Source organism: Erythranthe guttata, chromosome 13 (assembly GCF_056151865.1).
Source record: "Erythranthe guttata isolate IM_541 chromosome 13, IM_541, whole genome shotgun sequence".
NCBI classification, from domain to species: domain Eukaryota; kingdom Viridiplantae; phylum Streptophyta; class Magnoliopsida; order Lamiales; family Phrymaceae; genus Erythranthe; species Erythranthe guttata.
In genome coordinates this window covers 9,546,599-9,561,654 of record NC_142545.1, presented here as the reverse complement: position 1 = coordinate 9,561,654, position 15,056 = coordinate 9,546,599, and the positions used below count along the sequence as shown (strand labels likewise).

The following is a 15,056-nucleotide window of genomic DNA, read 5'->3' as shown; positions in this document are numbered from 1 at the left end:
TCCAGCGTTACCTTGAAGCGTTTGGTGGAGATCGCCTTGACCACCTTCGTTGGCCGCTCCCGTAGTTCTTTTGGTTCGAGGCGGCTCTAAGACTCTACCGCTCTTCGAGGCGGCTCTGAGACTCCGTCGCTTCCTCGAAGCGGCTCTAAAACTCTTCCGCTCTTCGAGGCGGCTCTGAGACTCCGTCGCTTCCTCGAGGCGGCCGGCTCTAAAACTCTTCCGCTCTTCGGGGCGGCTCTGAGACTCCGTCGCTTCCTCGAGGCGGCTCTAAGACTCTTCCGCTCTTCGAGGCGGCTCTGAGACTCCGTCGCTTCCTCGAGGCGGCCGGCTCTAAGACTCTTCCGCTCTTCGGGGCGGCTCTGAGACTCCGTCGCTTCCTCGAGGCGGGCGGCTCTAAGACTCTTCCGCTCTTCGGGGCGGCTCTGAGACTCCGTCGCTTCCTCGAGGCGGGCGGCTCTAAGACTCTTCCGCTCTTCGGGGCGGCTCTGAGACTCCGTCGCTTCATCGAGGCTGCCCTAAGACTCCTCCGCTCTTCGAGGCGAGTGGTTGGGATCGCCTTGATCCTCTTCGTCATGACACGTGATCTAGTTTGCCTTCCCACAGACGGCGCCAAAATGATGCTGCTCCAAAAATGATGGGTCAGCCCAATGGTCTTGAAGCCCACAGGTCTTCTAAGTCCGGGAATCTTCAAGCCCAATATCGAGAATGCCGAGAGTCCTTGCCACGCGTTTGAGGTAGTCGAAGGGATCGCTCCACTCGTTAACCTACAAAACAGTTGAATACACTAGGTGACACGCCGGGGGTGGCCCGGCGATTGTCCTCCGACGCTCAAGTCAGAAAACTATCACAATATAAGCAAATAATATTAATTAATTGCCTAAATAGTGCTTACCTTATTATATGAGTTAAATCACATATTTATAGGTGATGAAATATGGAGACTTCTTGTAGAAATCCGATGTGGGACAATATGTTATAACTAAAATCCTATTGAATTTTAGTAGATGTGATAATTGGGCTTTTATTATTAATTGGATTGATTTGGCCTTTTAGGCCAAAAACCCAATTAAGAATTAGGCACATCAGTATAGATATAAGTTTTGATATGTAAGAGATACTATATTCATGTATTATATATTATTAATTTATTATACTACATAATATAACAAAACGGCTTCGTTTTGTATTGGGGGGAGACGAGACGGGTTTCACGGGTATTAAAAAAGTTTGAGCTCGTCTTAGACCCAAACCCACGAATATCTTCTCCATTTCAGGACCCAAACCTATTGATGGATCTATCGGTCTGGTTGTAGTCGGACGAATTTTACCGGGTTTGACGGGTTCAACAGATTGATGGGTCCGACCTGCTCACCCCTAATAAAAATGCATAGAATCTCTATATAACTCTATGGTAACTTGCATTGCAGATATATATTTAATTCCAGCACGATATATATACATATATAGATCCATGTATCAGGGCTTACATGAGAAGAAGAGAGCAAACTGTAGCCAAGAACAACTTGCCGATCAGATCATTTAAATTAAATTAGGGCAATATAATTAATATTGCAAGATCATCGGCAAGTCATCCTTGGCTGCAAACCACTCTCTTTACCTCTTCATGCAAGCCTACTTCAACAGAAACACACACACACTTGTATGTGTGTGTATATATATAACTATTCCACGATTGATTGATGCATATGGTTTATATAGGCTGAGAAATCAATCATCAAATGGAATAAAAAAGATATGGATAAATGATGAATATAATATAAATTTGGTATTCTGTATGGGTCATAAATATTCTTTCTTTTTTTGGTCAACTTTGTAAAAGCAGCATCTATTGAGTTGGGGCCATGCATATAATTATTAATAATTGCACGGTATATATAAAATCATTGGGATGATGCCATTTTGGAAACAAGCGAAATTTGCCAAATATGGGTGATGCCTCAATGAATGTTGTAGACGGATCCAACGGTGGAGATTGTATATGCTTCAATTCTGCAAAACTCGAGTGGGAATAGAATATATCGAAAGATAAATCAATTCATAAACAATTCAATAGTGCATTTTATGGAAATTGGAATAACCGGTCAAGCATGAGACAAAAAGAAAAAAGAAAATCATATTTTAACAATGGGATCATGTCGATCGATACGTGGCTCGGTCCCGTTTGATAGACTTTAATGCTTTGACTTTTGAGAGTATTATCAAAATCAATTTCTTATTTGGTAGTCTAATTCAAAATCTTGCATAACGGAATTCAGAGATTTTAATTAAGAGATCGGATGATATAATCTATCAATATTTCTTTTAATAAGGAGAGACCCAAACTATTTTGTATTATTTGTGAAAAGTTTATTCTTAATTTTGGTCATTCATTTTTTTCAATTACGTTTTTGTCACCTCATCAGTACTATCCGGCTAACCACCCATCAGCCTTTCCTTTTTTTTTTTTTTTATATAATTTTGTTTCGGTTAATTCCACTTTCCCCTTGTACTTTGACTCGATATCACTTTATCCCTTTGTACTCTCGATTGCATCGATTTGCCCCTACACTTGAAAAAATCTCAATTTGGCCATCGATGTTAGTTGTCAGACATTTTACCTTAACATCGTTTGATCGGCTCTCAAATTACAAAAAAAAATCATCTCTCTCAATTTAAATACTTATTAAAAAAACAAAAAACAAATAAATAAACAAAAATAAAATAATAAAAAATTCAAAACAACGAGAAAACATAGTCCACAACGCCAACCACAATTTATTTTTGATTTTTTTAATTTTTAATAATTATTTAAACTAAGCGGGGTGGTTTTTTGTAATTTTCAAACTTAGATCAAACGGTGTTAAGATCAAACGGTGTTAAGGTCAAAGGTCTGAAAACTAACGGTGAGGGCCACATTGAGACCATTTTTCAAGTACAAGGTGGCAAATTGATACAATCGAGAGTAGAAGCGGGTAAAGTGAAATCGAGCCAAAGTACAAAGGGGGAGTGGAATTCACCCTTTTTTTTAATTTTTTTTTTAATTGATTTATACAAATCAAAATCAATACACAAGAATCCAAAAAAGAATTAAAAAATGAAATCGAGTAACCTTAATCGACTAACAAAAGTCGATTAACACTTAATTCAAAACCATAACATAGTCGATTAACTTAACGACTACCAAAATGTAGTCAATTAACCTCCACCGACTTCCTCCGCACGCGTAATCTTCCCTCCAACCAAGTTAAAAAAAACCCCTCAAGTTTCATTTAACGTAAGTCCACATCATCAACCAAGTTTCATTTAAACGTTCTGACAAGACTTTAAATTTCGGCGAAGTGATGCCTAATAAAGATACCTCCTCTTTTCTAAGGACAAAAAAAATATAGAATAAGATCTTCATGAGTTGAGTTTTTATGAGCCTATTTAGGTTGTAATAAACTCAATTTCACCCCATCTAAATATATATGTAATAATTTCAGACGAACCACATTTTTTAATATATGATTTTTCAATTCTAGATATCAATTTGAATAAAATAATTCAATTAATCAAAGTACAAAGCAATGAACGAATATAAATGCAAATAATTAAATCAATCATCTCAATCACCAAAAAAAGAGAAATCTAATTTTTTTTTTTTTACCAAAAGATTTTATTACCTTGAAATTCTTGAAGGAGGAGGGCAGACGGAGGAGGAATGGCAGCAGACGGTCTGGCAGCGACGACAGAGGGCTGACGGCGGAGGGCTGTCGGGATCGGCGGCGGAGATTGGGGGCGAATTAGGGTATCACGGAGGAGGGCTAACGCCGGTGGGATGACGGCGAACGGCGGGCGGCGGACGGCGGGCGGCGGACGGCAGTGGGCAGATCGGAGGAAAGAGAGAGGGGGAGAAATTTAGAGAGCGAAACAAACAGATCGAATTAGGGTCTGGTTGAAATAATAAATCAACCTTTGCGACGTTTACATCTTTCGTCGCAACAAAAAATAATTTTTTTTAAGGGAATACTAGCGACGAAACATAAATTACGTCGCAAATAAATCCTGAAAAAAAAATTTGAAAATATTTATTGCGACGCTTTGTAACATCCGTCGCAATGAATTTTTTTTTTTAAATAAAACTATGGCGACGTTTTACATCATTCCGTCGCAATATATAAATTATTATTAAATAATTGGGCATTCATAGCGACGTTTCCGAGAAATCGTCGCAAAGTATATTATTTATTCTTTTTTAAAATAATATTTGCGACGTTGTACACTGTTACGTCGCGAGATTTGAAATATAAAATCCCAAAATATGTAAAACGTGTGACGAAATATAGTTTTCGTCGCCAAATAATTATTTTTAAATTTTTTTTCATAATGCGACGTTTATACCTGTTGCGTCGCAACCTAGCGACGATTACACGGAATCGTCGCTAGGGTTTTGAACTAAACCTGGGTTTTCCACTTTCAGCGACAATTGTAGCTCTGAAACGTCGCAAATAGGCGACGAACACATAACCGTCGCGAAAAAAAACGTCGCCAATCTTGCATTTTGGCCTAGTGCAATCTATTCAAAAAATCATAAATCTGCTCCTCATCTTCACCACGCCACCGCCACACCACACCATCACCACTTTCGTATGTCAAAATCTTCACTTTTACCATCACAATAGGAAACTGTAAGAGCATCTACGTTTCACGAGATTGTGTGTGTGTCTCTAGAATAAATAAAGTGGTTATAACAATAACTTGACTTATTTAAATATACGAATAAACGCTTGATGTTAGTTTGTTCTTTGTTCCAAGGCCTCGGTACAACGAAACTACTTGGCCGGTGGATATTGCTTCTCACAATACATCCGAAACATTCCTGCCCAAATTATATACGCAAATCAATCTCAGATTATATATATATATATATATATATATATATATATATATATATATATATATATATATATATATATATATATATATATATATATATATATATATATATATATATATATATATATATATATTCCCCAAAATTCACATAAATTTAGCTGAAAATTGATGACACACAGAGACAAAATTAAGAAAAAGAACTTGTATTTTGTGTGGTGGAGGGATTGATTTTAGGGGCTATTTGTTAAACACCCCCTATTGAAATTTTACTTCTTCATAAATCTCTAATTTGAAATTGATATTTAACATAAATCCATTGGACCTAAAAAATCTTATATGCCCCCATTAATTAGTATAATTATTTTAAATAAAAAATACAGTGAAGTAAATGAAGAATCATTTCCAAAATCGCATTGCCTAAAAATCCTAATAATATTTCTCTCCCCAAAATCTTCCCAATTTTTCTACATCTCTCCACAAATCTCGCCCCAACTTTCTCAATATCTCGAAAATCCATTATATATTTTTTCTCTTGATTTCCAAATACTACATCAATGGCTTCACGTTTACTGTAAGAAAATTTAATATTATTTTTGGACATAAATTTCTTCTCTTTAGGGCAAACAACATACATATATTGGTTTAACATCACACAAGCTTTTTGGGTAAAAAAATCACGTGTATTACAATGGAAATGACAAAATTCACTTTGCACAATAGTGGGATTCAATAAAATGGGAAGGTCAAAATCCATGGATTTAATAAGGGAATGGCAGAAACCACTCTGCGCGCGAAAATCACTATGTGCTCGAAAACCACTCAGTGTACAAAAACCACTCTGCGTGCAATTTTTTTATATATATTTGTTTAAGAATCAACACAACGTGTACAATGCACAAGACACATAAATCTTACATATATCAACAAAACGTATACATACACATACAAATTATTGTCCAACGTAAATCAATACAAAACCTCACATATAACTCATCTTAAATTCTCATGTGAGCCGAAAACCACTATGTGAATCTGTACCGCCGCCCCTTATCCAATGACACAAACATAATATTATTTATGTGAGTTACAATTTCTATTCCACATAAACGGAAATGTGCAATCAATAAGCGTTAATAGTAGAATTAATTGAGAAAGTGCTCATTAAAATATTTATGTACAAGATATTATGTATCTTCTCTAATAATAGATATTAAAAACACGTGTATTAATTAGTTAGTGGCATAATATTGATAATTAAGGAGTTATAATTAATAAAAATTCTTTTGGATTTACCGTAAAAATTGGGCCAAATGTTATAGCCCTTGTGTAATAGGGGGGGTTTTATCAAATTATCCCTATCCAATATTACACCCAAATATTATTTTTATAATTCCAAAACTACCCTCATTTTCATTATTCCTGTCATTTTTTTCTCCTTCGATCTCACCATTCCCATTTATTGGGAACAATTTTCGGAAAGCCCTAAGAAAATTCAAAGCGAATTAGGCACACTGCAATTTCCTCATTCGCAGCAAATAGCATCAAGAATTATCTTTCAATTGCGCGCATCTTATAATTTTTTTTTTCCTCTTCACCATAGATTTGACTATGGGATCTTTGGTAGAGGCGACTTCCAGTGCGGTCGGTTCATTGGTCAGCATCACCATTTTGTATCCGTTAGATACCTTCAAGATCAAGTATCAAGTTAAAATTAAGGGGCTATATGACAAACACCCCTCATTGGATTTTGACTTCTTGATAAATCCAAATTTTAATTCGATTTTTGACATAAATCTAAATGACGCAAACTACCCAAAATGCCCTAACAAATCCTATTAAATGCGGATTACCTCCACTTAGGGTCTTTTTGGATTTCTTTATTTTTTATATTTATTTTAATTTTGAATGATTTTTATTTTCTATTTTTATTTTAAATTAGTTTTTTCTTATTTATATTTTTCATTTTTTCATTTTAATTTTTTAAATGGTTTTATTTTATTTTAAGTTTTTTTTTCATTTTTTTTTTAATTTCATTTTTTTCAAATCGTCTTTTCGATTTTTTTTTCGAATTTTTTTGGAAAAAAACGTTTTATTTATTTATTTTTGTTTTTTATTTTGATTAAAAAACTAAATTTCTTTTGTTTTTTTTCAATGCTTTATTAAATAATATTTTTTAAAATTTGTTTTTACCAGGTTATCGAATTGAAATTCACTTCATATTTATCGAAATCCAATATAAATTTATCGAAATCAACTATAAAATTAACATAATTCATATAAAATTAACATAATCCCACTATGAAATTAAATGTAATTAACTACAAAATTCCGCAATCAACATCATCTAATGTGGATTTTATCGAAGACAAAATCCTCTCAAATTATCGAAATCCACTAAAAATTTACCGAGATCAACTAGAAATTAACGAAATCCACTAATATTAACAAAATCCACTACTATTAAGCTCATCAAAAACCACTATAAAATATAGCACTAAAATATTAACGTAATCCACTACGAAATTAACCTAATCCACTACAAAAAAAATCGTCTTTTCAAAGAAAAAATCCACTAAAAACTTACCGAAAATCAATTAGAAAGTAACGAAATCCACTACTATTAATCTCATCAAAAACCACTATAAAATATAGAAACCACTAAAATATTAACGTAATCTACTATGAAAGTAACCTAATCCTCAAAAAGAATTCCCCTTTTTAAAGGCAATCCACTCTAATTATAATGAAAACCACTAAAAACCTACCGAAATCAACTAGAAATTAACGAAAATTTACTAATATTAAGAAACTCATTCAATTTGTTTTATACTGTTGTCCTAAAATTCTAATAGAATGCCTAGCCGCTAAATAATTTTTTTTTTAAAATTAACGCTTTTTTTTTTTTTTTTTTTATAATCCAAAATTGAATACTCACAATGAGATGATGCACACACATAATAACACACATAAAACGTGAATTTTATGCAATATATTCTTGAATAAATTTCATACATATTCTAGGAAATTCACATCTTATGACCCAATCATCACATACAAGAAACGATCTGCCAATTCAAACATAATTCATAAATACGGATCAATCATTCAAGCACAATTGTTAACAAAGAGTGAAATTACGATGATGGCCGCCGATCCAGCCTCCATTTCTTTCGCCGACGACTTTCTCTGAAGATGGCGAATCTTTTGTCGAAGAAGACGTGCCTGCGTCACCTGTATGAACGGAACAAAATTGCCGAGAAACACCCTAAAAATGAAAAAATCCAATAATTACCGAGAAACACCCTAAGATTAGAAAATCCAATAATTCGATCATCGTTTTACCCAAATCATTTAAAAGAACAGAAAACAACACACAGTTTCACCAACACATACAGAGGGCTGATACTTTGATCAAAGGGCCCTCTCAGATAATAAAAAAAAAAAAGAAAACCTAAATTCGAAAAAAATAGTGAATTCATGGGAATTTTCTTGTTGCTCGCCAATTAATTTGGTTTCCTATGGTTCACAAAGTTTCTGTATTTGATGCGCCGAACGAATGCCTTGGTGGGAGATTTTGATGATATTTTGGGAGGATTGTTCGCTTTCTTATTCGCAGAGAGACCTTGTGCGGCGGCGCATCGGCGGGGGGCGGGGGGAAGCGGAAGCAGAGGTGGTTGTTGGAGCTGCACTGAGTATTGTGGGTAGGAGTGAGACACCAGAAAAGGGCGGCGCGGCGACGACGGGGGAGGAAAAAAAAGAAGAACAGATATTACATATATTTATTTTCAACCTTAAGATACCTTATAATAAGCTAAGGGTATAATGGTGATATTTAATTAATTTTTATTAATAAAAAATGTTTTCGATTTATCTTAAAAATATAAAATAAATTTGGGCTCATTGTAATTACACTTGTGTGGTGTGGGGGTTTTGTCAAAATTTTCAGATTTTATATTGTATGAATCATATCGATAGTGATAACAGAAATTCCAGTCAACGCGAGCAAATAATTGTGGGGTTGACTCACACAATCATGAGACAAAATCAAAAATCTTGAATACAAATGGAATTCTTTTCGATTTGGTCCAATGTTTGAATTAAATATAATATATTGAGAAAATGGAAGTGAATTCGTAAAATCATATGGCAGAATCATCGCCGTTTCATTCCTATTGAAATGAAATCTCACAAAGGAAACTATTAATTTACAAAAAAAAAAAAAAAAAAAAAAAAACAAAAGAAAAAGAAAAAAGAGAGTCAATTTTTTATACATGGAAAGAGGGCTATAATAATTCGGTTGCCCTATCACTCACTCTCTCTATAGTTTTGTATAAATAAATCATATCATATTGTATCTAGTCCACATTTCAGAAACCGCAATAACAAAGAGGAGAAGAAAACAAAAACAAAATGGGAATTAAATATGGCGGCTTTGGAATTGTTTCACAAGTTGTGATCTTGCTCTTGTCGATTGCGGTAGCTGTTTATGGCGATCTCCCACCAAAAATCTTCGACGTCACCAAGTACGGTGCAGTTGCTAACGGCAAAACCGATGCCAGTCAGGTATAATAATTAATCAGATATAACATCTATCATTTATTCACATACACGCGCGTGTATGTGTGTGTGATTGAATAAAACATATATACATATGGGTTATTATATTATTGGATATGATGTGAACTTTATCGGGTGTAGCATGTAAGAATTATACTGACGTAAAATATGATATTGATTAATAGGCGTTTTTAAGGGCATGGAGGGATGCATGTAGATATTATGGGAGGAGTAGGGTATGGATCCCAAAAGGAACATATTTTGTAGGGTCAGTTACATTTGAAGGTCCATGCAATGGTCCAATAGCCTTTCTCATTAAGGGTACCTTAAAAGCTCCGACGAATCCGCAACATTTCTTAACTGACACGTGGATCGGTTTCCGATATGTCGACTCTTTGACTGTGAAAGGGGGTGGTTATTTGGATGGACAAGGTGCTTCTGCCTGGAAGTTTAATAATTGCCATACCAATCCTCAATGCAGAACTCTTCCTGCTGTAAGTTCTTATATATATCCCATTATTTATTTCTCGTTTCATTTTCTTCGTTATTTTTCACCAGGATTTTCTTTTTGTTTAATTTCTTGCCATAAAATGTACCTTACCCAAAGTGTTTTTATTTGGAGATGAGATTTAGAGTGATTTCTAGCAAAATAAAATAAACAAATACATTTACTCTCGAGGATGTGTTAGATGACTTTTAAAAATTGTTGGTGATTATTGGATATGACAGTATTTTCTGGGAAAATGATTAAATTTTACTTATATTATTGTATTAAAAAATAGTTTTTTTTAATATTTTGTATTTGTGTAATTAAAATAATATTATTTTTATTTTATTAAAACAATGTATTAACATTTTCTTAGGAAAAAAAATTTATGTTTATGGTTTGCTGAAAAAGAGCCAAAATTTTACGTTTATTTTCATTAGAATCGAAATATTTAAAAAAAAAAAACCAACTATTTTTAATTGATTTATTTTGCAGCGACTGTGGTGGGATTTTAGTTTAAAGATATTCATAACATCTTAAAGATTTTGTTATGAAATATGGCAACCAAAATCCCGAATATATGATTACCATTATATATTCAGATTTCATTTATTTATTTATTTTTATTTTTATCTTTCCGGATCTTAAAAAAATTATACAAATTCAGTCGCACACAATCTTTGCAATATTTGTTGACCAGTCAAACATAAAAAATTCCCTCACTATCAAATTATCATTCGAGGGAACTTTTTTTCTTCATATTATTTGTCACTTTAAATTTTCAATGATGCATTAATTATTATTTTATCAATTATGTCCTTATTAATTTTAATTAATAAATAAGAAATTAATTAAACTAAGATTAATGATAAGGATACTTTAGTTGCATTATATGTTTTTCTCTAAAATCAACACATATGTATTAATTTGTTTAATACGTGTGCAACACAACCCAAAAAGTCAATTATTTTTTAACCGAGTGAGTAATATTTCGAATTATTAATTTGCAGACATTGAGGTTCGATTTCCTAACAAACTCAAAGCTGAGCCACATTCGATCAATCAACAGCAAGAACACACACATAAACATATTCGCGTGCAACTACATGGAAATAAGCAACATGAGAATCACCGCTCCGTCGAACAGCCCAAACACGGACGGAATCCGAATAGGATCATCCAACCAAATCAGCATCTCAGACTCAGTCATCCAGACGGGAGACGACTGCATAGCAATGGTCTCCGGCAGCCAGAACATCAACATAACCGGGGTCGCATGTGGTCCCGGGCACGGCATCAGCGTCGGCAGCCTCGGCAGAAACCACGAGCACGAGTACGTAATGAACATCAACATCAGAAACTGCACCTTCTTTGCCTCCGACAACGGCGTTAGGATCAAAACGTGGGCCCCTTCTCTCACCAGTTTGGCTTCCAACATCACCTTTCAAGACATCCAAATGATTAATGTCCGAAACCCTATTATTATCGACCAACAGTACTGTCCTTACTCAAGTTGCCTAGAGGTACGTTTACTGCACGCGCCACCCCTATATTTTACTAATATCTAATTATTGTTTTGCCCAAAAAATTGTCACTAAATTGTTACATTATGTGATAGCATTTGTACCTTGACACTAATAACTCCTTGATGTTGTCGCTGGATTTTCTTTTTCCTTTTTTTTTTTTTACTATATAGAATTAGTGACACCTTTATACCGATAATTTCTTGACTAAAGATGTAAAAATAGGTGTTATCACTCACATGTTATATCGAATTGCTAAAAATCTACCTTATGTTATTTTATTGACAAAAATCCATCTATGATTTAATTTTTTTTAGCAATTAGTAGCCCTGTTTTGGAGGTTATGTGCTAAAAATAAATTAAATTACAGGGAGGTTTATGCCAATAAAATAATATAGGCTAGTCTTTTAGGAATTGGATACAACACAGGGGTACTAATGGCAATAAACCCCATTTTGGTAGTGTAAATAGATTTAAATATTCAGTTTTTGTAAGAGTTGAAGTCTGAAAATTATATGTGTTGATTTAACAGGCAGAGTCAGCAGTGCAAATAGAAAATGTGTTATTCAAAAACATATGGGGAACATCAAGTACAAAAGTAGCACTGAACATGCAATGCAGTGGAGCATTGCCATGCAAGAATGTGAATCTCATAAACATCAACTTAGCCTACAGAGGCCGACGAGGACACGCCCTCGCTTTGTGCTCCCATGTCTTGGGTTCTACTTCTGGCCAACAGAATCCTCCCGGCTGTTTATAGATCGATCTCCTGCCAATCTTCTTCTTTTTCTTTTTTTCGTTTATCCCTAAATAACTTGCAGTCAGTTTGTTTAGCTAAACTTCAGGTTACAATGTGTTTTAATATGCTGCCCTTTATGCATCGTGATATGGATTAGTTAGATTGGGTACGTAGGATATACAGTTGGTTGCCCCAACGGTTTTAGATGTCGAATAAGTTTCTGAATTTGTGATTTGTGATATAACTTTGTTTTATATCTCTATGCATTTCCATTTCAGAAAGAAAAATAAAAAGACTTGGATCGAAAATTTGTAACAAATATATATGGAATAATATACATAATAGAAACATGAATCCATATGCTTCCCTTTCTTGTTCTTTACTTACTTTTTTTTTTTTTTTTAAATCGATAAATTATCATTTAAAGATTCTAACAAACACTAGCTAATAGTAGTACCCCATGTCACCGCCTGATAAAAACTCGTGTACTTCCCCATCAACTTCGATGAAACTACACCCCGGTTGTTTCTCCATCTTCTTCTTCTTCATCTTCGTCCTCTCGTTGACCGCTTTCTTGAAATCACCCGAAGCTGCATAAACGTTCGACATTAGTACATGAGCGCTCGTTTCATCGGGACCCGCCAAAAGCAAATTTCTTGCCGCCAGCTCAGCAACTCCAACGTCTCTACACCTTCTACAAGCCGATAGAAGCGATCCCCATATAATAGCATCTGGTTTCATCGGCATACTTTTTATAACCTCTGCTGCTTGTTCAATAAGCCCCGCCCTGCCCAACACATCAACCAAACAACCATAGTGCTTAATCGTTGGTTCAATCCCATATGTTTCTTTCATCACTTTAAAATACTCTCTTGCTTTATCGACTCGTACAGAATGATTTGAGGCTGTAAGAACACCGATGAAGCTCACGGAATCGGGGTTCAAATTCGACGATTGTTCGAGTTCGGTGAAGAGTTGAAACGCTTCTTCTTCGAACCCGTTTGTCGCTAGGCCCAAAATCATCGAGTTCCATCCAGATAGTGCCTTTTGTGGGGTGGATTCAAAAACTTCACGGGCTGTTTTGATGTCGCCGCACTTGCAGTACATGTCTATGATTGCCGTCACTACAATCGTATTACGATCAATATTATTGATGTCGCTCTTCTTGATGTAGCGATGAATCCATTTCCCCTGTTCGAGAGCTCCTAATTTGGCGCAAGCGTTCAGCATACTCACAAGTGTGAACTCGCTCGGTCTGATCTGTCTTTGCTGCATTTCAGCGAACAGGCTGAGTGCGTCCACCCACTTCCCGTTTCTAACATATCCACTGATCATTGTATTCCAAGAAATGTCATTTCTACATGGGATTTTACAGAACAGCCTCCAAGATTCATCCACCTCCCCACACTTTGCAAGGCCCATCACCATGGAGTTCCAAGCAACAACATCGGTGTCTTCGTCTTCATCAAACAGTTTGCGGGCACTGCCGAAAAGCCCACAATCTGCGTACATGTGAATAATCGAATTTCGTATGAATGGGTCGTGTTCAAATCCCAGTTTGATGATTCTTCCGTGAAGCTGAGCTCCGTCTCCGGCGAGTCCAAGCTGGGTGTAAGCTTTGAAAACTGATGGGTAAGTGAGGTTTTCGGGCTCAAGTGTCGAATTCGTGAGCATGTCGACAAAGAGTGAAATTGCAACATGAGGGTGTGAGCTCTGACAGAAACCTCTGATAATAGTGTTCCAAGTAAAAAGATTAGGTTTTTCGATATGAGAGAAGACGGAGAATGCATAATCAAGGTCTCGGGCCGGGCCGGGCGCGGCGCAGAAGGCCAAGACTCGGCTAATGGCTATGGTGTCTTTGGCTAAGCCGGTTTTGATGAGCTGAGCGTGGATTTTGGTGAGGTCTTTGAATGTGTGGCAATTGGTTTCCAGGAGTGAGAGGAATGGTTGGTCTGAGATAAACTTTGAGATAGAGGTTGATGCTGGATTGGATGAGCAGAAACATGCTGGTGGCATTCGTGCGTGCGTGTGTGTGTGTGTGTTTTTACAGTTCTTTATTACTTTGTGTTATCAGTGAAATCAATGCTTCATACATATAAGAAGAAATGCGTAATCATGAATTTTCAGCAGAAATTAATTTCTTACCATGGCCGGATGCAATTGGTTTTTGTTGGCAGTAAACGAGGTTTAAGGTATGCCATCAATGGAGAAAAAAAGGAAAGGCTAGAAGTTCCAGTAGAGCATATGGTAATGGATAAGGTATTTTGGAGCATGTATTGTATTTGTATGGCAGTGCAGTGCAGGGAGGGAGGGGACTGTGTAATTTTGTGGGTAAATAGCATAAAATCCCCTTGTATTGTAGAAAATATGCACCAAATCTCCTTATGTTACAAAAACTTGCATAAAACCCCATTTATAGCTAACGGTGTTAACTTTTAACGGAAAGGGGATTTCGTGCAAAGTAAAATAAAACACAAGGAGGTTTTACGCAAGAAAAAAAAACACAGGAGGGTTTCGTGCAGATTTTCCTTAACACATGGAGGTTTTATGCTGTTTACTCGTAATTTTGTTATTAGCAAAGAAGGTGTATTAATAAGTAAATGTTCATAGGTAGCGGGGTCAGTCCCATGGTCCAGGTGGCCTAAGGCCAAGTCAACAAATGAAGCCCCTTGTTTTTTTTTTTCTTCTTCTTCCTTATGTGTGAACTATATAATTTGTAATTTATTAGTCATGTAAACTATATATGCATGTTTCAAAAAAAAAAAAAAAAACTATATATGCATGATAATATTCATAATATAAATGTAGTTTTCAAGCAAATGTTTCATCTTCTCCTTCTCTCTCCCTAAAGGTCGATCATAAACTTTTGGATGTA

General features: G+C 35.4%; 2 protein-coding genes across 2 annotated transcripts; one reads left to right on the top strand and one right to left on the bottom strand.

Annotated features, from left to right (window-relative positions):
- Positions 1 to 9,237: 9,237 nt before the first annotated feature.
- Positions 9,238 to 12,406, top strand: LOC105966674 (exopolygalacturonase). The gene is made up of 4 exons (XM_012991263.2): positions 9,238 to 9,438; positions 9,618 to 9,926; positions 10,930 to 11,442; positions 11,975 to 12,406. Exons 1-4 carry the CDS (start codon positions 9,286 to 9,288, stop codon positions 12,200 to 12,202), a joined length of 1,203 nt encoding a protein of 400 aa, XP_012846717.2. The 5' UTR covers positions 9,238 to 9,285; the 3' UTR covers positions 12,203 to 12,406.
- Positions 12,407 to 12,477: 71 nt separating this feature from the next.
- LOC105966673 (Pentatricopeptide repeat (PPR-like) superfamily protein) lies at positions 12,478 to 14,737 on the bottom strand. Its single transcript, XM_012991262.2, has one exon. It carries the CDS (start codon positions 14,195 to 14,197, stop codon positions 12,626 to 12,628), a length of 1,572 nt encoding a protein of 523 aa, XP_012846716.2. The 5' UTR covers positions 14,198 to 14,737; the 3' UTR covers positions 12,478 to 12,625.
- Between the last annotated feature and the right edge of the window lie 319 nt (positions 14,738 to 15,056).

Bases quoted from the DNA above. Each gene is read 5' to 3' on its own strand.
- LOC105966673 (XM_012991262.2), bottom strand. From the start codon at position 14,197: ATGCCACCAGCATGTTTCTGCTCATCCAATCCAGCATCAACCTCTATC.
- LOC105966674 (XM_012991263.2), top strand. From the start codon at position 9,286: ATGGGAATTAAATATGGCGGCTTTGGAATTGTTTCACAAGTTGTGATC. The intron at 9,439-9,617 runs GTATAATAATTA...ATTGATTAATAG, and splicing joins GCAAAACCGATGCCAGTCAG to GCGTTTTTAAGGGCATGGAG. The intron at 9,927-10,929 runs GTAAGTTCTTAT...ATTAATTTGCAG, and splicing joins AATGCAGAACTCTTCCTGCT to ACATTGAGGTTCGATTTCCT.